The sequence below is a fragment of the Trichosurus vulpecula genome, chromosome 1 (assembly GCF_011100635.1).
Source record: "Trichosurus vulpecula isolate mTriVul1 chromosome 1, mTriVul1.pri, whole genome shotgun sequence".
Taxonomy (NCBI): Eukaryota; Metazoa; Chordata; class Mammalia; order Diprotodontia; family Phalangeridae; genus Trichosurus; species Trichosurus vulpecula.
The window spans coordinates 486120004-486142186 of record NC_050573.1 but is presented as its reverse complement, the minus strand read 5'-3'; the positions used below and the strand labels follow the sequence as shown (position 1 = coordinate 486142186).

Genomic DNA, 22183 nt, shown 5'->3' with positions numbered 1-22183 from the left:
CTACTACTAAGTATTTTCTGCAGATTTTATTCATTAACCCGAGTAGTCCTTTCCATTTACAAAGCAAAATCTTTGATTTGATTTGACCTTAAGCCAATAACTATCAATCTCTAAGTAGAGCAAAGAGTTCTGTTTTTAGAATGACTTTTTGTGATGATAATTATTAACAGAAATCAAAAAAGAGTTTATTTAAATTGATCAAGAAATATAGTTCAGTTAAATAACTTAAGAACCTTACACCAGAAAATTGAGATTATCTTTATTACCAAAAATCATCAATCAATCAATCAACAAAGATTTCTTAAGTACCTATTATGGGCCATGTTGTGTGCTGCAGGTATAAAGACAAATATGAATCAGGTTCTACCCTCAAGGAGTCTAGGTTCTATTGGAAAAGACAACAAGTATATATTAAAACACATGCAAAATTACTTTGAGCTAGAAAAGATCTCAAGTAGGAAGTAATGTTTAGGCTGAACTTTGAAAGAAACTAGGGACTCTAGGATTTGGTATTGAGGAGAGAGTATATTCCTGATATTTTTAGGTCCTATCAAACTCAACACCCAATAGAATGGAATAGTGCATTGAGTTCAAGACTAGGAGTCTGGAAAACTTATGTTTAACTCCTGTGTCAGAAACTTACTTCCTCTGTGACCCTAGGCTAGTCAATTTTCTCTTCATCTATTAAATGAAAATAATAAGTTAGGAAGCATCATTTAAAACACAAGTTATCCTAAGGATTAAATGAGATTACATTTGTAAAGTGACTTGTAAACCTTAAAGTGTTACATAAATGCTAGCTAATACTGTAATTTGTTATTATCATCATAATCATTATTATTATACATTTCATTAGCTTTTCTACATTTCTTGCTAGATTTTAGTCAGATGGCAAAATATGGCTTCATTTTATTATTAGTAGTAGTAATAGTGATTGCAGCAGCAGCAGCAGCAGCAGCAGTAGTAGTAGTAGTAGTAGTACTGCTGCTGCTGTTGCTAATGATAATAATAGCAATAACCCCCCTTAAAATCCAAACTTTCATTGACCTTATAAGGGGGAAGGGCAATGAAAGGTAAGGGAATTCCAGCAAAATAAGATGTAATAAAGAATTTTTCTGTCCTTAGATTATTATGGTAGCTATAAAAGCCTGACAGGAACCAAAAACATGTTGACCAATTGGGCTTTGATAATACCATTGATTGGATCAGCACCCTATCCAGTGTGAGGAAACTGTTCCTTTGAATCCGAGAATTAAGGGCATTATAGGGTTTCAGCTCAGCCCTATATAAAAACAGGACAAATTAAGCATAAAAATATGAAGAGAAAATTTGTGGCTGAATATGGTAGCAGAATTAAAATAATTCTGAAATCAAAGGTCAATGGGAAGAACATGCTTAATACAATTAACACTTACGCAATATCAGCCTATTTTTTTAACATGTGAAGTCATGCAAGACATATTTGGGCATGTGACATTTTGGGGGGAAAACAAGAAAAATAAGAAAAAAAATATACTTCAGTCTACATTCAAAATTCATGGATATGACCAGCATTTTTTCATCATAAGTCCAGTGCAATTGTCATGGATAATTTTACTAATCAAAATAGCTAAGTTTTTCACAGTTGATTGTCTTTATAATATTGCTGTTACTGTGTGTAATGTTCACCTAGTTCTTCTCACTTCACTTTGCATCGGTCCACACAGGTCTTCACAGATTTTTTCTGAAATAATTCTTTTTGTCATTTCTTACAGCACGATAGTATTCCATCAAAATTATATATCACATGTTTGATTATTCTCTAATTGATGAGCATACCCTCAATGTCCAATTCTTTCATACTCCAAGAATATTTTTGTAGACATGAGTCCTTTACCTTTTTTAATCTCTTTGGGATTAAAAAAAAAAACTAGTAGTGGTACTGCTTGCTTAAAGGATGTATGCACAATATTCCCTTTTGGCATAATCCAAATATTACTTTAAAATGGTTGGACTAGTTCACTACTGCACCAATGATTAACTTTTTGTTGTTTGGTCATTCAGTCATACCAGACTCTTTAAGGCCCTTCTATTCTCCATTACCTCTCAAAGCATATTCAATTTCATGTTCATTGTTTTCATGACATTACCCAGCCATCTCATCCTCTGCCATCCTCTTTCCATTTTGCCTTTGGTATTTCTCAGTCTTTTCCAAATTAGTCCCATCTTTCCCAGTCTTTTCCAATGAGTTTCATCTTCTCATTATGTGGAAAAAGTATTTAAGCCTCAACTTCAGTATCTGACCTTTCAGTGAACAGCCTGCATTAAGTTAAGTATTTACTAACTAGATCTCCTTGCTATCCAAGAGATTCTCAAGTGTTCTCTAGCACCACAATTCAAAAGCATCAGTTCTGCAGCACTCAGTTTTCCTTATAGTTTAACTCTTTCATATATTGCTACTAGAAAAAAAAACATAGTTTTAAATGTACAGAGCTTTGTAGGCCAGGGACATCTCTGCTTTTTTGGCATGGTGTCATAGCTTTCCTTATAAAAAGTGAGCTTCTTTTAATTTCATGACTACGGTCACTATTTGTAGTGATCTTTGAGCCCAAGGCTGCAAAGTCTAACACTTCCATTTCTTCTCCCTCTATTTACCAAGAAAGTAATGGAGCCACTTGACAAGATCTTATCTTTTTTTAATCTTAAAATTCAAGTGAACTTTCATACCCACCTCTCAACTCTTCACTTTCTGCTTTCAAAGTGGTATCATCTGCATATCTGAGATTATCAATATTTCTTCCAGTAACCTTAATTGTGGCTTTTGATTCATCCATCCTAGCATTTCATATTATATACTCTGCATATAAGTTAAATAAATAAGGTGACAATATATAGCCTTGTTATACTCCTTTTGCGTTTTTCTTAAACCAGTTAGTTGTTCCATGCTCAGTTCTAACAGTTGCCTCTTGACCTACATACAGGTTCCTCAGGAAAGAAATAAGATTATCTGGTATTCTCATCTCTTTGAGGACTTGCCATATTTTGTTATGATCCACACAGTCAAAGTTTTTAGTGTAGTCAATGAAACAGAAGTAGATAATTTTTTTTTTCATGGAACTCCCTTGCTTTCTCCATCATGCAGCAAATGTTGGCAATTTGGTCTCTAGTTCTTCTGCCCCTTTGAAAACCAACCTATTTTTCTGGTTTTTCTCAGTTCAAATATATATGAAGCCTACCTTCCAGAATATTAAAGCATAACTTTGCTGGCATATGAGTTAAGCATATGTTTTTGGTAATTATAACATTCCTTGACATTTCATTTCATTAGGACTGAGATGTAAACTGAACCTTTATCAATTCAGTGGCCACTGTTGAGTATTCCAAATTTGCTGGCACATTGAGTCAAGCACTTTAACAATATTTTCATTTAGGATTTTAAATAGCTCAGATGGAATTCTATCACCTCTGTTACCCTTATTACTTGCACCTATTTTTCTGCATCCCCTCTAACATTTGTCATTTTCCTTTTTTCTGTGTTAGCCAAGCTGATGGGTGTGAAGTGGACTTCAGAATTGTTTTAATCTGTATTTCTCTATTTATTAATGATTTAGAGCATTTTTCATATGACTATTGATAGCTTTGATTTCTTCTTCTGAAATCTGCCTTTTACCACACTTTGACTATATGCTAATTGGATAATGTCTAATATACTTTTCCAACTAGAAAATGAACCAAAGGTAATTAGGAATACATTTCACCAAAACTCATTAGCAAGCAATGTCAATGAAACACAGGGCTCATCACCCTAAGTTAGATATTGGAAGATTAACACTTTCCTTGGCCAAAAAGACTGAGAAAACTGATAGACATTTTTAGATCACATTGCATATACATGTGTGTATGTGTGCTTGTGTGTGTGTGTGTGTGTGTGTGTGTGTTTAATTAAAGTGAGATTGTAAGCCCCTTAAAGTTGTTTTCCTTAGAAAGGCAGATGAAATAGCCTGTGCTAGCAGCCCTCCTGTGTGCTGGTGTTGTTGATCTTGTTATTGGCCTTAAACAGCCACAGTAGCTGCAAGTAACATTGTTGTTACAGACCTCTTTTTCAATTTGGCCAATTCTACCTTTTAAGGCATTCTTCTCCTCATTGGTTTTTTGGACCTCTTTTGTCACTTGGGTTAGTCTATTTTTAAGGTGTTATTTTCTCCAATATTTTTGGGGTCTCCTTTAGCAATCTAATTTTCTTGCATCACTCTCATTTCTCTTCCCAATTTTTCCTCTACTTGTCTACTTGCTTTCAGACTCCTTTTTGAGCTCTTCCATGGCCTGTGATCGATTCATATTTTTCTTGGAGCTTTGACCTTGTTATCTTCTTCTGGTTGTACGTTTTGATCTTTTTTGCCACCTCAGTCAATTATTTGACTTTTGAGCTCTTTGTCAAGATAGGACTCTGCATCCAAAGTGGAGAATGCTCTGTCCCAAGTTTCAGGGGTTTGGTGCAGCTGTTGTCAGAGCTATGTCTAGGCAACTGTAAATTTTCAGTTCTTCTAAGGTGGTATGATCAAAAGAGAGGTGTTTTACTCCTCTCCTGGCCTGTGCTCTGGTCTGTGAGTGACCACAAGCACTCTTCTCTAACTTGAATTGTGAGGAGGATTCCCTCTCCACATCTTCCACAAGATCGGCCATGCCAGCACTCCTCCTCACCCCAGCTCCACCACCCAGAACTGTGACCCAGATCCAATCAAGACAAAGCAAGGAAATGCTGCCTCAGCAATACCCAAGAGATCCCTGCATTCCCCCTCTGATTAGCCATTCCATCCCCCCACTATCTGTGGGCCTGGGGCTCTGGAAGCAGCTACTTTCACTGCTACCACTGCTGCTGTTGCTGCCACCACTGCCTCCACCTCTGCTGCCCCAGGGTTGGGGCACTCTTCTCTCACCCAGGCAAAACAGAAAGAGAGGTTCCCCTTTGACTTTTTACTTTGTCTTTGGTGTTTGTGGGTTGAGAAGTCTGGAAACCACCACAGTTGCTATTGATTCAATCCCCTGAGGCCTGTTCCAGCCTAGTCTGTGCCAGCCCAGCCCACTCTTGACTGTGCTCTACTCCCAGTCTCAAGCAATAGGCCCCTCCTACTGGCCCTCCAGGTTGTCCTGGGTTGGAGCTTTCCTTTACTCAGTCATTTTCTGGATTCTGTAGCTCTAGAACTCATTCAGAGTAATTTTTACAAGCATTTGGAGGAGTTTGGGGGCAAGCTCAAGTATGCCCTTGCTTTCAGTCTGCCATCTTGGCTCTGAGCGCCCCCACCCCAAATCATTTATTAAAGCTCAATAGTATCCCATTACATTCATATACCACAATGTGTTCTGCCATTTCCTTAACTGATGGGCATTCCTTCAATTTCTAGTTCTTTGCCACCACAAAAAGAGCTGCTATAAATAATTTTTTTGTTCATGTAGGTCCTTTTCCTTTTTTAATGATCTCTTTGAGATGCAGATCTAGTAAAGACATTGCTGAATCAAAGGTTATGTTATGCCATGTACATTTTACATGTGACATCATATATGTAGCCCCGGTAGTAGCTAAACAGGGATTTCAGGCTATTGTACAATGCAGAGGTCTGCACATAATATTTATATCAACTCAGTTAGTAATATGTGGGCTAAAAACCTGTGAATAAGTGGCTGACTCAGAAGAACTTATTGATGGAAATAGAAAAATTTATTATGGCAATCAGGACTGGGTCTCTGTCACCAAAAAATAGAGAAATATTGTCCTATAAGAGACCAAATTTATTAATTAATGATGATTATGCTAGTATAAGACAAAGATTTCCTTTCTCCTCTACCACCCATAGTGATTTTTAAATAGGTTTTTGATATCATTTTTTAATGTAGTGTGGATTTCCATCAGTGTAACTCTTCCTACCACCTTGCAAAGAGTCTTAACTTATAACAAAGAAACATAGAATTAAATGGACCTTTTATTAATCTAGTAGACAGTATCATTATAATACCAAGAACATGTAATCTTTAAGAGAGAAACAGTGGACCTTTTTAATAAGATAAGTTCATTATAGTCATTATTATTTTTATCTAGTTTTAGAAATACTAGCCATGAAAGAAGAAAAAAGTAATAGAGAAGAAGCATAAACAAAGAAGAAACATGATTATTGTTACTTGTCAATGATATGATGATTTACTTAAAACCCACTACAGAATCACTAAAAACTATCTGAAATAATTATTAATTCAATGAAAATACTAGGATATAAAATAGACATACAAAATGATCAGGCTTTCTAAATATTACCATTCAACCCTAGTAGGAATTGGAACAAAAGTAAATGCTATTCTAAATTATACAATCTATAAAATATTTGGGAGTGTACCTAATTGGACACACATAGGAATTATGAATACAACTACAGAATATGCTCTACTTAAATTTTGGAAGATAAGTAATTGGGAAAATATGAAGTATTCATGGTTAGGTGTTGCAAACATAATAAAAATCACAATACTACATAAATTAATTCTGTTTTTTGTTCACAGCAGTCAAACTACCAAAAGATTCCTTTATATAGATAGACAGTGAGATAGTCCAGGTGGATACATGGTGCATGAAACTGAATCATGATCTAGTGTCTACTGCTTCCTTAGTAGGTTGATTTGTATGCTAAATCATCATTAAATTGGGTTGAGCCAGGGGATCCAAAGATAAGTAGGTTCCCTTCCCTGGGAAATAGATCATGTATTCTGGAACACATCAGTATGGAAATCCTGCTATCTGGATGGTTTGGTGTCTAGGAAATTGATAAAGGTGGGGAAGAGCAGCATAATGGCTGCAGTCAGTTGTTAAGATAGCCTTGATAGATTACTAGATGGGAAGCAAGGCTGTTTTTATTCTCTATATATGTGAATTTTCCTCCCATCTAAAGTTTGATAGCTTCATAACAAAAATCTATTGCTTATGAAAAGCCTTTCAATTGCATGTGTTCTAAATGATCTATTTCTATCTTTTGTAAAGCCACTATACCTTTTCAGGCTAAAGAATTCATACCACAGGCATAGCCATGAAAGATAACCTGTCTAGTCCTTTACTAATTTGGTATGGTATGATCTTTAATATTCAGGCAACTTATCCAATTTTGAATTCATTTGAATATACAACATAGGATGTTGATCTAAACCTAATTTCTATCAGTCTATTATCCAGTTCCCCCAGAAATTCTGTCAAAAGAAGGTGTTCTTTCCTAGGTAATTTTTATTGAATTCAATTGGTTCTGATTATTTCTTATGTAGTCTATTCTATTGACCTACTTAAAAATAACTATTACCAAATAGCATTGGCAATTGTTTCTATATAACATATTTCAAAGTTTGAAACTGCTATATTTTAATTTTTATTTTTTGGAGGGTGGAAGGCAGGGCAATTGGGATTAAGTGAGTTGCCCAGGGTCACACAGCTCATAAGTGTGTCTAGTGTATAAGGCCAAATTTGAACTCAGGTCCTCCTGACTCCACGGCAGGTGCTCTACTCATTGCACCACTTATTGGCCCCGAAGTGCTATGTTTTTAGAAAGAGCCAGTGACACAGGAGGTTTCAATTGCAACTCTTTTAATATTCCATTTTATTAAATATCTTTTGTTTGTTTGGTATTCACACTCCTAAATTAAAGGAATAGTAGTAATAATCTTTTGCATTTAGGCTATTTTTTCCTTCTCAAAACTCATAGCACTTGAAGATTGAATTAGATAATGTTCTGAGCCAAGTTCAGAACTCAAACTGGAATACCTGGCTGTTACTTTCTATTGTAAAGTCAAATCAAAGTTAATCTGTGTTTTCTTCATCAAGCCTAAATAACATTGCATCATTTTCTAACTTAAGCATGTATTTTCTAACTTAAACATGACCAGCACATGGTCACTTAGGATGCACATTGAGCCCTTTCTTGCATGCTGAACTAGTGTGTGCTTATGGGTTACACTCAAAAGTATTTAGTTTGTGTGCTCTGGCCCAAGAGTATGCATGCTTGTTGAAATCAATATTATCAATATATCAATATTAATTGGAAAACTAAGCATTGACCAAGGGAAAGATGATTCTTTTCACTTTTATTGTATTTTCTTAAAATAATTATTTAATACATATCTGAACTTACCTGCGTTCTTATCGGAACTCATCATTTTTAGCCAAAGAGCTCCCTGGAAGAAGTTATCTGTACAGTTTATTACAACTTCAGAATGTGTCTAACCATTCATATAAAACAAATATATGTATCACTGATTGAAAGTGGATGGACCATTAGTATAAGAAAAATATTAAAAATGGTTAATCTCTTTATAAACCAATCCTTTACTGGTCACAATTTTCAGCAGCAACTCAATGTAGAAGAGTGATGTGTACACAATTGCAAACATATAGAGTCTCTATTTGCCCCCCACAGGGGTAAAGATTCAAGGGAGATGGAGAAGACTGACTTGTAGGTTGGTCTATTTATTGAGGAAATCAAATTCTAGAGTCCAACCCTAATGATGAGAATGAAAGGGTTTATGGAAGGAAACAGAGGAAGGTGCCAAGAGCCACCAAAACATCTTGTCCATTGGAAGGAATCATTAGTCACTGCCAGAGAATGGGCTTGAAGGCACAGAATGATGATCTGTAACCAGGAACACTTGAGTCACTCCAGGTATGGACTGTCTAGAAACTGAATTGTTCACTAAGCTGCTTTGGGAAGAAGAGACAAGGACACTTTTCTCTTTCCTTTTCTCTCTCCCCAGAGGGCAATGAAAGGTTTTTGTGTATTATTTAAATACTTCAGCTCCCTGGTTTCAACTGTACTCATTAGAATGTCTGAAAGAGCACTGAGTATTGGGCAACTTATATCTATCTTGAACTTTTACTTCTAAGTCTTTGAAATCAATGAAACAAAACTCTAAACTGTGTGTTGTACTTTATAAATGAGCAGATACAGATAAGGGAAAAGATAGGAAGCACCATTATTAGAGATTTAGATAAGTTTTTAAAATTTTCTTTTTTTTCCTAAGGACTGAGAGTCCTAGGGCTATATATGTTTCAAAAGATAGACTCTGGAGGGTAGGGGGCAGCAAGATGGCTTCATAATGGCCTGGCTAGAGGGCTTAAATTCCAGATGTATAGTGATGTGATTATAGCAACGTAGTGATGCTACCAATGACCAAATTTGCTCACATTTCTCTTCCCGAAAGCTAAGTAAACATCATACTTAATTTTCCTTTATATTGAATCACTTTGCCATACTGTCTAGTTTGTTATTTTACTAAAAAGAATTTTGTACTGGATTTCCTTACCAAAGTATGAACTTGTATTAGCTAAATCATAGGACCCCAAGCTAGAAAAGAACTTTCTATTCCAACTGCTTAATTTTACTCATGAGGAAATCAAGGCCTAGAGAGATTAAGGGACAGGTATGAGTTCATATAACTAGTGAGAAGGGTCTGAGTTCAAAATCAGGTCTTCATTTCAAATCCTGTGTTTAGTTAAGTTCACCACACCATAGTGACTTTTGGTTAAGAGATCCAGTTAATATCAGCATAAGTGTTTTCTCCCATGTGCACTGCTTTAATTCTTCCATTCTATTTTTTTTCTTTTTCTATAAATATTTATTTATGTTTCTGTACAGATTCATTCTCTCTCTCCCTCTCTCTTTCTCTCTGTCTCTCTGTCTCTCTCTCTCTCTGTCTCTCCCTCTCTCTCTTTCTCCCTCCCCCTCCATCTCTTTCTCTGTCTCTCTCCCTCCCTCCCTCCCTTTCATCTTCTTCTTCCCCTTCTCTAGTTACATCAAAAATTAGGTATAGATTTTTTTTCTTTTTTTTAAGATTAAAGGCATTTGGAAGAATATAGTATAAATCGACCAAAGTAAATGACAACAAGTTTGGAAACTGTAAAGACAGCTTTGAGAGAAATAATAGACTAGAAAGAGCTGTTGATCACACACATGGCTATAAATCACACTGAATACAAAGGAAGTTAAAATAAATGATATGAAACTGGATTTTATCTAATATATTAGCATTTAGTTTTGGGTTTAATTCTTTCTTACTTTCTCTATAGTAGTAAATATTAAACCAGAGAGCCAAGGATCTTTATTTTGATTTTGTTTGTTAAGACCTTTTTTTTGGCTTTATCTACTATTCTTATCTGTCTCCTTGCCCTTTCCTTTTTTTCACTACTACAAGGGATAGAGGAGTGAATTGCCTGAGATCCCAAGTGGTATGCAAATTGACTCTGCTGAAGCTGCAATTTTGAAATGAGTCTTTTGGGTATTTTTTGGTTTGATTTAAGGGGGGAAAAATCAACAGGGTCATTCAGGCAAAATTTTGCACACCGAACTAAGTATCTAATTATGCTTTCCTGCAGCAGATTGTGTTGTGCTCCAGATGTATGCACTTAAATAGCTCTTTAATGCTGTGCTATTCCATGTAATAGCATTCTGAAACTTCCATTTTTATACTCAGAAAATCAGTTTATCAACTTTAGCCAGAGAATAAACATGTCTACATCATGACACAATCCACTAAATCAATCATTTTTATATCTAACTTTGGATGAAAGTCAAGTTCATGCCATTTAGAAGTTTAGCTGCTGCAGGAACTTACATAGCATATGAGGGTGGGCAATTTCAACTACCACAGAAATATACTTTGGTTGGATGTGGAGAATGTGTTATGGAAAGGACAAAGCAAAGTATTACCTACAGAAATATGCTGGCCATTGTTACAGAGGTGAGAAATTTAGTATAATCCAAAAGGGAGCCCAACACAGTTGAAAGGGCACTTGATCAATGTTCAAATATGGATAGAGAAAGCATTTAGGAAGGAACCACTGTGTGCCAGGAACTGTACTAAGTGCTGGAATTACATAAAAAGGTAAACATGATAAGTCCCAGACTTCAAGGAGCTCACATGTTCTAATGGTGCAAATTAACACATAAGAAAGGAGGGTGAAAGGGAAAGAGAACCCTGTGGAGTAATGATGTCCCATTTCTGTAGGAAACAATGCAGTGGTGAGGTTTCCTGATATAATAAAGAAAAAAAGACTCATATATCAGAGCAGTGGTGGAATAAAAATTGGAATCCTAGTTTCTAGTGGGATTGAGAAGCTTAGAGAGAGGTGATGGTGAAGAAAGGACAATGGCTTCATTCCTGTTTCTTCTACTTACTAGATTCATAACTTTAGCCAAGTTACTTCACATAATTGGACTACATAAAGTTTGCTTCTTGCCTTTTGAAGTTCTTTTCAATCTTGTCCCTTTCTACCTTTCCAGTCTTCTTTTTTTTTTTTTTTTTAGTTTACCACACATGGCTCTACATAGTTTTGAGTTCCAGATTTTCTCCCCTTCCTCCCCCCTCCCTCCCCAAGATGGCATGGAATCTCATATATCTGTCATGTATAACTTGGCATTGAATTAATTTATGCACTAGTCAAGTCGTGGAGAAGAATTTTGACCAACGGAATGAATCATGAGAAAGAAGAAACAGAACCAAAAAAAAAAAAAACCAACCCAAAAAAACAAAAGAGAAGCAAAAAGAAGGCGAGCATGTAGTGCACCTCAATCCGTATTCAAACTTCACAGTTCTTTCACTGGATGAAGATAGCATTCTCCATCGTGAGTCCCCTGGAGTTGTCCTTGCCCCTTAGGTTGCTGAGAAGAGCACAGTATGTCAGGGTTGGTCCTCACGGAATCCATATATCTGTGGCTGTGTACAACGTTCTCCTGGCTCTGCTCCGCTCACTCAGCATTATGTCGTGTAGGTTTTTCCAGGTTGTTATGAAGTCTGCATCATCCCCATTTCTTATGGCACAATAGTATTCCATCACCTTCATATACCACAGCTTGTTCAGCCATTCCCCAATTGATGGGTATCCCTTTGATTTCCAATTCTTGGCTTTTTATGTCTCTCTTGAGTTTTGTATTTGGAGATCAAATTTTCCATTGAGTTCTGGCCTTTTCATCAGGAAGGTCTGGAATTCCCTTATTTCATTGAATGTCCATCACCTTGCCTGGAAAATTATGCTTAGTTTTGCTGGGTAGTTGATCCTTGGTTGTAATCCCAGCTCCTTTGCCCTTCGGAATATCATACTCCAATTTCTCCTGTCTTTTAATGTGGAAGCTGAGAGATCCTGCGTGATCTTGACTGTAGTTCCACGATATTTGAATTGCTTCTTTTTGGCTGCTTGCAGTATTTTCTCCTTGAGTTTATAGCTCTGAAACTTGGCTATAATATTTCTTGGTGTTTTCAGTTTGGGATCTCTTTCAGGGGGTGATCGGTGAATTCTTTCAATGACTATTTTGCCCTCTGGTTCTAGGACCTCTGGGCAGTTGTCTTTGATAATTTCTTCGAAGATACTGTCAAGGCTCTTTTTTTCATCATGGATTTCCGGTAGACCAATAACTCTCAAATTATCTCTCCTGGATCTATTTTCCAGGTCAGTTGTTTTGCCAATCAGATATTTCACATTTTTTTCTATTTTTTCATTCTTTATATTTTGTTTTATTACTTCTTGATGTCTCATAGATTCATTAGCTTCCAGTTGCTGAACCCTAATTTTTAATGAGTTAGTGTTTACATTTTGCTTTTGAGTCTCCTTTTCCAATTGGTTGATTTTACCTCTTAGGGTGTGATTTTCTCTCTCTAGATTCTGAATCTCCGTAGCCATTTTGCCAATCTTTTTTTCCATATTTTCTATTAGCTCCCTAATTTGGGTTTTAAAATCCTCCTTTAGCTCTTCCAGCAGTGCTTTTTGGGCTGGAGACCAGATCATATTAGCTTTTGAGGTATCTGATGTATCTACCGTGTCATTGCTATCCTATTCTATGTTGATATTTTGATCCTGCCTGTCTCCATAAAAAGAATCTATTGTCCTCGGTTTTTTTGTGTTCTTCTTCATGTTGGTTTGCCTTTTGCTGGCTTTACAATGAATTTCTATCTGTGGGTCTCAGGGCTTTCTGTCCCAGCATTCTTATTCTGGGGGTTGTGAGTCTAGAATTATAACCTTCCATTTCCTGAGGTGTGGGGGAGGGGTCTGGCTCCCTGGCATCTCACTCCCTGTGGGTGCTCTCCAGCACTTGCTTTTCAGCAATGGTCTCAGCTGTTTGTTGTTTGAGCTGATGTCTGGCACTTCCCCTGGGGGAGCAAGGTTACATCTGGGCTCCTGGCGTTGACCCCTGCCGACTCTGCCCCTCTGGGATTAATGAACTTCTGCTATTTAACCACTGAAGCCCCACTACTTTCTGCTCAGTTCCAGCATTCTTTTTTTTTTCCCCCGAGGGATTCTCTGGGTGTGGGGGGGGAGGGATTAGAGCCTTTTACCTGGCCATTGAGTCTTCCGGAAGTTCAAGAAGCGAAGTTCCTGGTTTTTGCAAGCATCAGGAGTGGGTGTTTTCACTGCCGGTGGCGTTGCGCTGCATCTCGTTGCTCCCACAGACTGCCGTCCTGTGTTGGGAGTCCTGGGGATCTCTGCCGGTTTTGGGCGCCCAGCTTTCTCCCAGCCCGTCTCCCACGTGGATTTCCCGGCCAGCCGCTTCTGCCTTGGTCTGGAGCAGCTCCGCACTGAGCACTCTCCGAGCCTACAGGTTCGTGCTGCCGGCCTTTCAGACTCTCCCGGCTCAGAAATTTGCCCCACACAGACTGCTTGTGGTTTCTGACTCTCTCAAATCTGCTCAAATTCACTTTTTTATAGGAATCTGACAGATTTTGTGAGAGAGCTCCGGTAAGACGCTGCCTTCACACGGCCATCTTGGCTCCGCCCCCCCCACGACTTTACCCTTCTCACACTCTATCATCCAGTTGCACTGGCCTAATTGCAGCTCCTCTCACATGACACACTACATCTTCATGACTTAACACATACTCTCCCCTATCAAAGGCTTCTTAAACTTTTTCCACTCATAACCCCTTCAGCCTTTCTTAAACTGTGGGTCATGATGGGTCACGACCCACCTGAGTGGAATACTCTTACTCTTCACATCAGTATCTTGGCTTCCTTCGAGGCTCAGCTCAAATCCTACCTTCTTCAGGATGCCTTTCACTCCGCCAAATTGACAGTGCCTTCTGCTCAGAGATTACCTTCCATCTAAGCACTGGTCTTAGAAACAGGAAGATGTGAGTTCAGATTCTGCCTCAGACATTTATTAGCCATGTGCCACTGGAAAAATATCCAAGCCTCAGTTTCCTCATTTTCCCTCAGTTTCCAATTCCTGTAAAATTAGAATAGCAATAGCACCCACCTAATAGGATTGTTATTAGTATCAAAGGAGATAACACATTAAACACTGTCAAACATTGAAGTGCCATATGAACTCTAGTTATTATATATCTTGTTTTGTATAGTTATTTACATGTTATATTCTCCATTAGAAAGTGAGCTCCGGACCCGCCCGGCCGTCCGTCTCCGTCGCCGCTGCCCCCCGCCCCGGCCCCGTCCGCCCCCCCTCCCCCGCTCCCCTCAGCCCATCCCGGCCCGGTCCCTGGGAGGATGAAGTTCGTTTACAAGGAGGAGCACCCGTTCGAGAAGCGCCGCTCTGAAGGCGAGAAGATCCGCAAGAAGTATCCCGACCGGGTCCCGGTGATTGTGGAGAAGGCTCCTAAGGCCCGGATAGGTGACCTGGACAAGAAGAAATACCTGGTGCCTTCTGATCTCACAGTCGGTCAGTTCTACTTCTTGATCCGGAAGCGGATTCACCTCCGAGCTGAGGACGCCCTGTTTTTCTTTGTCAACAATGTCATTCCACCCACCAGCGCCACCATGGGTCAGCTTTACCAGGAACATCACGAAGAAGACTTCTTTCTATACATTGCCTACAGCGACGAAAGTGTCTATGGTCTGTGAAGCTGCCTGCCACCCCTGGGTAGGGGGGGCCCTTCTCTAAGAAGAGTGAGGGTTCCCCTGTCTCTTCCTCTCCTTATCCTCTAACTACCCCATTCTCCTCAGTGTCCTCCCCCCGCTGGGAGACAAATACCACCACCTCTTGTCAAGGCCTGCAGTTTTGCAATGTTAAAGACTCTCTTTCCCTCAGCCCATTCTGGCTGGGGTTGGGGAGGGCAAGGGTAGAGGAGAGCCTCCCCTCCCAATGTCTCTATTTTCTTTTTTCTTCCTTGGATCTAAACCTTTTCCGCCCCTTCCTCTCTCCCCTCCCACCCTCCCCCAATCTCTTCTCGGTTGTCAATTCCCATTTTCTTTTTGTCTCACTCACTGATTGTTTCGGTTTCTGTTCCTTCCCAGACTCCCCCAAGGGACTTGGGTTCCTACAATTCCTCCCCTCACCTCCACCCCATTCATCTTCCCTCCCATGGGGTTGGGGTGGAGGGGTGGGAGTGGGCTGGGGGGTGGAGAAGATCAATAAAGAAACCACCAACTTAAAAAAAAAAAAAAAAAAAAAAGAAAGTGAGCTCCTTGAGGGCAAGGACTATTTTTGTCTTTCTTTTATCCCTAGCTCTTAGCACAGTTCTTAGTAAATAGTAAATGCTCATTGACAGACTGGATGTTCTACACAAAATGATAAGCCTATTCTTGATGCAGCAAGTCCTTTCCAGCTAACAAAAGTGTTTCATTTAAAAACCACACCAATACTCTGGAGGCAAAATAGATAGATAACTGACACTAGTGTCTGGAAGAGTTCAGGTTCTATTTCTGATATATATTGGTTACATGAGCCTGGACAATGCAATTAACCTCTCAATGCTTTGGGCAACTCCTTAACACTACACAATGGTGAAGAGTTTATGATCTATATTAGTACAAGGTGTTCACTATACCAATGAATAAAGGAGCAGTGCTAAAATCAACTCTTCTCAAAACAAAACAGGAATTGTTTCCTTTATTAGTTTTTTTTATATATGTGAGAAGTTTTGAGTAGTTTTTGTTGTTACTGTATTGCATGGGAATTTGACTTCTAGCAACTTTTTTTTCCAGACCATGAAATTAAAGAGGGTTTATTTTTTAATTTAAAAATATTGAAAATTTCCCTAATCTAACAAATTCTTTAACATAGCAATTTTTAAAGAGCATCTAAATGCTCAAGATACAGAAATGTTAGAAGTGAAATCAGTTAACTACAAATCGATATTGCAATTATAAATGTTATGTGTAGAACACAATACATTTTTAATGCTCAAATTAAGACACACTAATTACACAGTAACTGCTAAGTAAATGGCTTGCAATTTAGTGGTATGCCAAAGAGCTCAGTAAAGGTTTAGAAACTTCTAATCATGGGTAAAACTACTGTGCTTCAGATAAAATGACAACTTTGGTGAAGAAACTGATCGCTTTCAAGCAAAGATTCAACCTCCTAAAACACTGAAACTATGTAATTTGTAGGGTATGGAGGTTACTTTATTTTCTGTTTTTGTTTAATTTATTTTGTTTTAGTAAATAAAAACCAGAAAACTTTCTTTTTCTTAACTTTTACTGGATCAAGTGATTTATTTAATCTTACTACAGAAATTCCCAAATTCACAAACAAATTGTTATAAAATTATGTAAATGAGGTCTTCGGAACAGACAATGTATTTTCCAATAGCAACAAGGTCGAAAATGACAGTAGCCCACAAATTACATTATATAGCAAAAATATTGTGCGTTTGCAATGGAATGTAACTTAAAACTATATCCAATGGAATGTTAATGCTAGAAAAAGTAGTAGAAATTATCTAGCCCAACTTTCTCCAGTAAAAGATGAGTAAACTGAGGCTTAGAGTATTAACTTATAGCAAATAGAAAAATGCCTAGCCCAGAACAAGTGCTTGCTAAACGAATGTTTATTCATGAATTGATTAAATGGTTAAGTTCATATACCAAGTAACTGGCAGTATCCATTTCAACGATTATTTTTATTTCAATAACAAACCTTGCCTCTATACCATGATAATCCTTTATGCCTGATTTCACTTAAAACAAACAAACAAACATAACATAACATTTTTCTCCTCTGTAATTATTATCAAAGACAGGGAGGTAGCCAAGTAGATAGAGTACTGGGCTGAGAATCATGAATATTTCAGTTCAAATTTGACCTCAGACACTTACTACCTAAATGTGCGCATCTAGGCAAGTCACGTAGCTTCTTTTTCCTCTTCTGTAACATGAGGGTACTAAAAGCACCTACCCCCTAGGGTTGTTTAGAAGATAAAATGTGAAAATGTCTGTACTTTTCAAAGATTAAAGGGTTATATAAATGTTATCATCATCACCATCATCACCTTGAACTCTCCATCAATGATTTGGATTTGATTAACAGACTGATTTTTTCTTTCATTTTATTTTATTCTTTCTTCTCTTATTATTTATTTAATATTTTATTATTTAATATTTTAATATTCAACATTGATTTCCACAAGATTTTGAGTTACAAATTTTCTCCCCATTTCTACCCTCCTCTACACTCCAAGACAGTATATATTCTGATGGCCCTGTTCCCCAGTCAGCCCTCCCTTCTGTCACCTCACTCCCCCCATCCCCTTTCCCCTTACTTTCTTGTGGGGCAGGATAGATTGTTATGCCCCATTCCATATATATCTTATTTCTCAGTTGCACGCAAAAACAAATTTTTCTTTTGAGCATCTGCTTTTAAAACTTCAATTTCCAAATTCTCTCCCTTCTTCCCTTCCCACCCACCCTCCCTAAGAAGCCAAGCAATTCAACATAGGCCACACATGTATCATTATGTAAAACACTTCCACAATACTCATGTTGTGAAAGACTAACTATAATTCCCTCCATCCTATCCTGTCCCCATTTATTCAAATTTCTCCCTTGACCCTGTACCTTTTCAAAAGTGTTTGCTTTTGATTACCTCCTCCCCCTCTCTGCCCTCCCTTCTATCATTCCCCTTTTTTATCCCTTTCCTCCTACTTTTCTTGGGGTAAGATACCCTATTGAGTATGTGTGTTATTCCCTCTTCAAGTCAAATCCGATGAGAGCAAGATTCACTCATTCCCCCTCTTTCCTTCCGACAGAACTGCTTTTTCTTGCCACTTTTATGTGAGATAACTTACCCCATTCTATGCCTCCATCTTTAATAACATTCCTTTCTCATCCCTTAATTTGATTTTATTTTTTTAGATATCATCCCTTCATATTCAACTCACCACATGTCCTCTGTCTATATACATGCATATTCCCTTCAAGTACCATAATACTGAGAAAGGTCTCATGAATTACACACATCATCCTTCCATAAAGGAATGTAAACAAAACAGTTTAACTTTAATAAGTCCCTTATACTTTCTCTTTCTTGTTTACCTTTTCATGCTTCTTTTGATTGTTGTGTTTGAAAGTCAAATTTTCTGTTCAGTTCTGGTCTTTTCACTGAGAAAGCTTGAAAGTCCTCTATTTTATTGAAAATCCTTATTTTGCCTTTGAGCATTATACTCAGTTTTGCTGGGTAGTTGATTCTTGGTTTTAAGCCTAACTCCTTTGACCTCTAGGAATATCATATTCCAAGCCCTCATACCCCTTAATGTAGAAGCTGTTAGATCTTGTATTATCCTAATTGTGTTTCCACAATACTCAAACTATTTCTTTCTGGCTGCTTGCAGTATTTTCTCCTTGAACTGGGAATTCTGGAACTTGGAGACAATATTCCTAAGAGTTTTCTCTTGGGGATCTTTTTCAAGAGGTGATTGGTGGATTCTTTCAATTTCTATTTTACCCTCTGGCTCTAGAATATCAATGCAGTTTTCCTTGATAATTTCTTGAATGATGATGTCTAGGCTCTTTTTTGATCATGGCTTTAATGTCATCTAATAATTTTTAAATTCTCTCTCCTGGATCTATTCTCCAGGTCAGTGGTTTTTCTAGTGACACATTCCATATTGTCTTCCATTTTCTCATTCTTTTGGTTCAGTTTTATGATACCCTTACTTCTCATAAAATCACTAGCTTCTACTTGCTCCAATGTAATTTTTAAGGTGGTATTTTCTTCAGTGGTCTTTTGGACCTCCTTTTCCATTTGGCTAATTAAGCCTTTTAAGGTGTTCTTCTCCTCATTGGCTTTTTGGATCTCTTTTGCCATTTGGGTTATTCTATTTCTAACCTGATCTAGCAGTTTACCCACTATCCTGCTCTGTGGTCTTTGGTGTTTGTGGGTTGAGAAGTCTGGTAACTGTCACAGCTCAATGATTCATGGCTCTAAGGCCTGCTCCAGACTGACTCCTGGTCTGGTCTTTCCTGGCACAGCCCATGCTCAGCTGTGCTCTGCTCCCAGCACCATGCAATAGACCCTTCCCAGCCACCATCCAGGCCATCCTCACCTGGATACCTTCTTCCCTCCTGATTTTAGGGGTTTCTGCAGCTCTAGAATTTGTTCCGAGCCATTTTTTACAGGTGTTTGGAGGAATTTGGGGGAGAACTTAAGCAAGTCCCCACTTTGCATCTTCTGTCTTAGCTCTGCTCCCATCAGATTGATTTAAGGGTTATAAATGCTATTAAAAGGTAGAAATGGAAAAACAATCAATCACTGATCAAATATTTATTATACTTTTAGCAAGGAGCAGGTACTGTGTTAGGTGATGGAGGCATAAAGATAATGGTAAAATATTTCAGGCCTTCAAGAAATTATTGTCTACCATAGACAGATAGATAGATAGACAAACAGACAGATAGATAAATTGACAGAAAGATGGAAAGACAGATAGATAGACAGACACACAGATAGATAGAAAGATAGAGAGATAGATGGATGCTTAGACAGACAGACAGACAGACAGATAGACAGATAAATAGATAGATAGATAGATAGATAGACAGACAGACAGAATAAATATAAGTGATTTCTTGAAAAAGATATCAACATCTGGAGGGATTAGGAAATGTTTCAGGTAGAAGGTAGAACTTGAGTTGAGACTTGAATAACACTAGAGCTTCTGAGAGATGGAGTTGGGAGTAGAGTTCTTTCTGGGCAAGGGAGACAACTAACACAAATGCACAAGGACAGACAGTGAATACCATATATGATGAATAGCAACAAGACCAGTAGAGTACATAGAGGGGAGTAAGGCATAAAATGGCTGGAAATGTATTTAAAGACAATTATGACAGTTTTAAATGGAAACAACATCATTTTTAGCAGGGACAATGTGCCCAAAATCAGCTTCAGTGATTGGTTGTCTGAAACCAAATCTAGGACCAGATTTATTAGAATGGTAGCAGAGGGCAAAACCAGATCTGATAGCATTATGCAGGGAGCTAGGGCTCATTTATCCATTCCTCATATACTGTGGCATAAGGAGATACATCAGAAGTCAGGGCCAAATCTATGCTCACATGTGACTCACCCATGTGACCTAAAATCATCACAAAAATTTGACTTAAACTGACCTGGTCTAAAAGCCTCTGATGTCACAAACATGTCACTCAAACTCATGTAAACTAGGTTTTCCCTTGGTGCAAGTAGGTCATCAGACTCCTAATTTAATCAAGGAAACAAAGGCCAAACTCTTCAAGGGCTCTTGGTTGAATAAGTGCTAAGAGCCTGTCTTGATTCCCAATATACTCCACCCCTTCCAGGTTCCATGGCATAACAAAAATGCAAATTAAATGGCCATGGATCCTGGAAGAAACAGAAGCATTATACATTGTGATTCAATCAAGCAAGAAACTAAAACATAACATTCACAGCAACATTGCAAGCCCAGGTTCTTTTGACCTACTTTACTAAGGAAAGCAACATTAAGGGGTTAACAATCTTACTTTAATCCAACATACAAATATCATTCACTCAGCTCAGGGGGGAAAGCCAGCACCCTGAGCTTCAGAGCAAATACAAATAGAACAAATAAACATGTATCAACAGACAGATTTCCGTCTGAAAAAATCACAATATACAGTTACCAGAGAAGCAACAAGATCAAAGCCAGGAGCTAATAACAACAGCTGGCCTAGAGTGACGCAGCACTACTGCTGTCACTCAGAGCTCCAAGAGAGAAAGCCAACTTCTGCTTTTAAATATCTTGTTCAGGGTCAAAAGTGAGTCACACATGCGACTCACCCACGTGACCTAAAATCATCACAAAAATGTGACTTAAACCCATGTGGTCTAAAAGCCTCTGATGTCACAAACATGTCACTCAAACCCATATAAACTAGGATTTCCCTTGGGGCAAGGAGGTCATGGAGGACTCCTAATTTAATCAAGGAAACAAAGGCCGATCTCATCAAGGGCACTTGGTTGAATAAGTGCTAAGAGCCCATCTTGAATCCTAATACAATGGGATAAAAAAATAAATGCTAAAAAAAATTAAATGAGTATTCAGAAAGAACATGTTAAAAATAGGTTAGATTTGAAGGTATAAATATTACTCCAGAAGTGATCTTACTGAAAAAAAAATATGACAGGGCATACAGAACTCAATAGCTCAAGGAGATAAGAAGAAACATGAGGACAAAATTAAGGAAAAACTGAAAATTAATGACAAATCAGTTAAAAGGTACATATTAAATACTTACTATGTACCAGCAATTGTGCTAAACACTGGGGAGACAAAGAAACACACAGAGAGTCCCTGTCTTTGAGAAACCGACAATCTAATGGGAAAGGCAACATGAAAATAGCTATAGAGAGGATAAATAGGATGTAATCCACAAAGGGTACATGCTAGAATTAAATGGGACTAGGAAAGACTTCCTATAGAATGTGGGATTTTAGCTAGGCCTTTAGGGAAGCCAGGACATCTTGAAATGAAATTAGGAGAGAGAACAATGTAAGCACTGGGGACAGTTTCCTTGTTGAACAGGGAGAGTTTCCTTGTTGAAGGAGCATTAAAGAAGTCAATGTCATTGGATAAAGGGTGAGAGCATAAAGTAGAAAGTAGATTTTGGAGGGAATAGAAATAAATAAAACAATTTTTAGCTTAGAGAGTTGATCAAAAACAAGAATTGAAATAGAAAATCAAAGAAACAGATCATGATCTCTGGTAAAAACAAGAGAAAAAAAGGCAAAGTAGGAGGAAGGAGTGAAACAATTAAATCATATTGTTGGTCACATGTTCTCTCTCTCTCTCTCTCTCTCTCTCAAAAGAGGAAATAGAGAAAAAAGTATAAAGACATACTTAAAATAATTAATACTTAGCGAATATTAATGTGATGAGCATAAACATAAAAAATAGAAGATGTAGCTGAATTAATGAGAAAGTGGAAATCAATGACATACTATCTATAAGGAAC

The 22183-nt window shown here is 37.8% G+C and overlaps 1 protein-coding gene across 1 annotated transcript; it reads left to right on the top strand.

The window, feature by feature from the left end:
* The first annotated feature begins 14436 nt into the window (after window positions 1-14436).
* Window positions 14437-15101, top strand: LOC118859117 (gamma-aminobutyric acid receptor-associated protein). Its single transcript, XM_036769558.1, has one exon. It carries the CDS (start codon window positions 14495-14497, stop codon window positions 14846-14848), a length of 354 nt encoding a protein of 117 aa, XP_036625453.1. The 5' UTR covers window positions 14437-14494; the 3' UTR covers window positions 14849-15101.
* Window positions 15102-22183: the final 7082 nt, after the last annotated feature.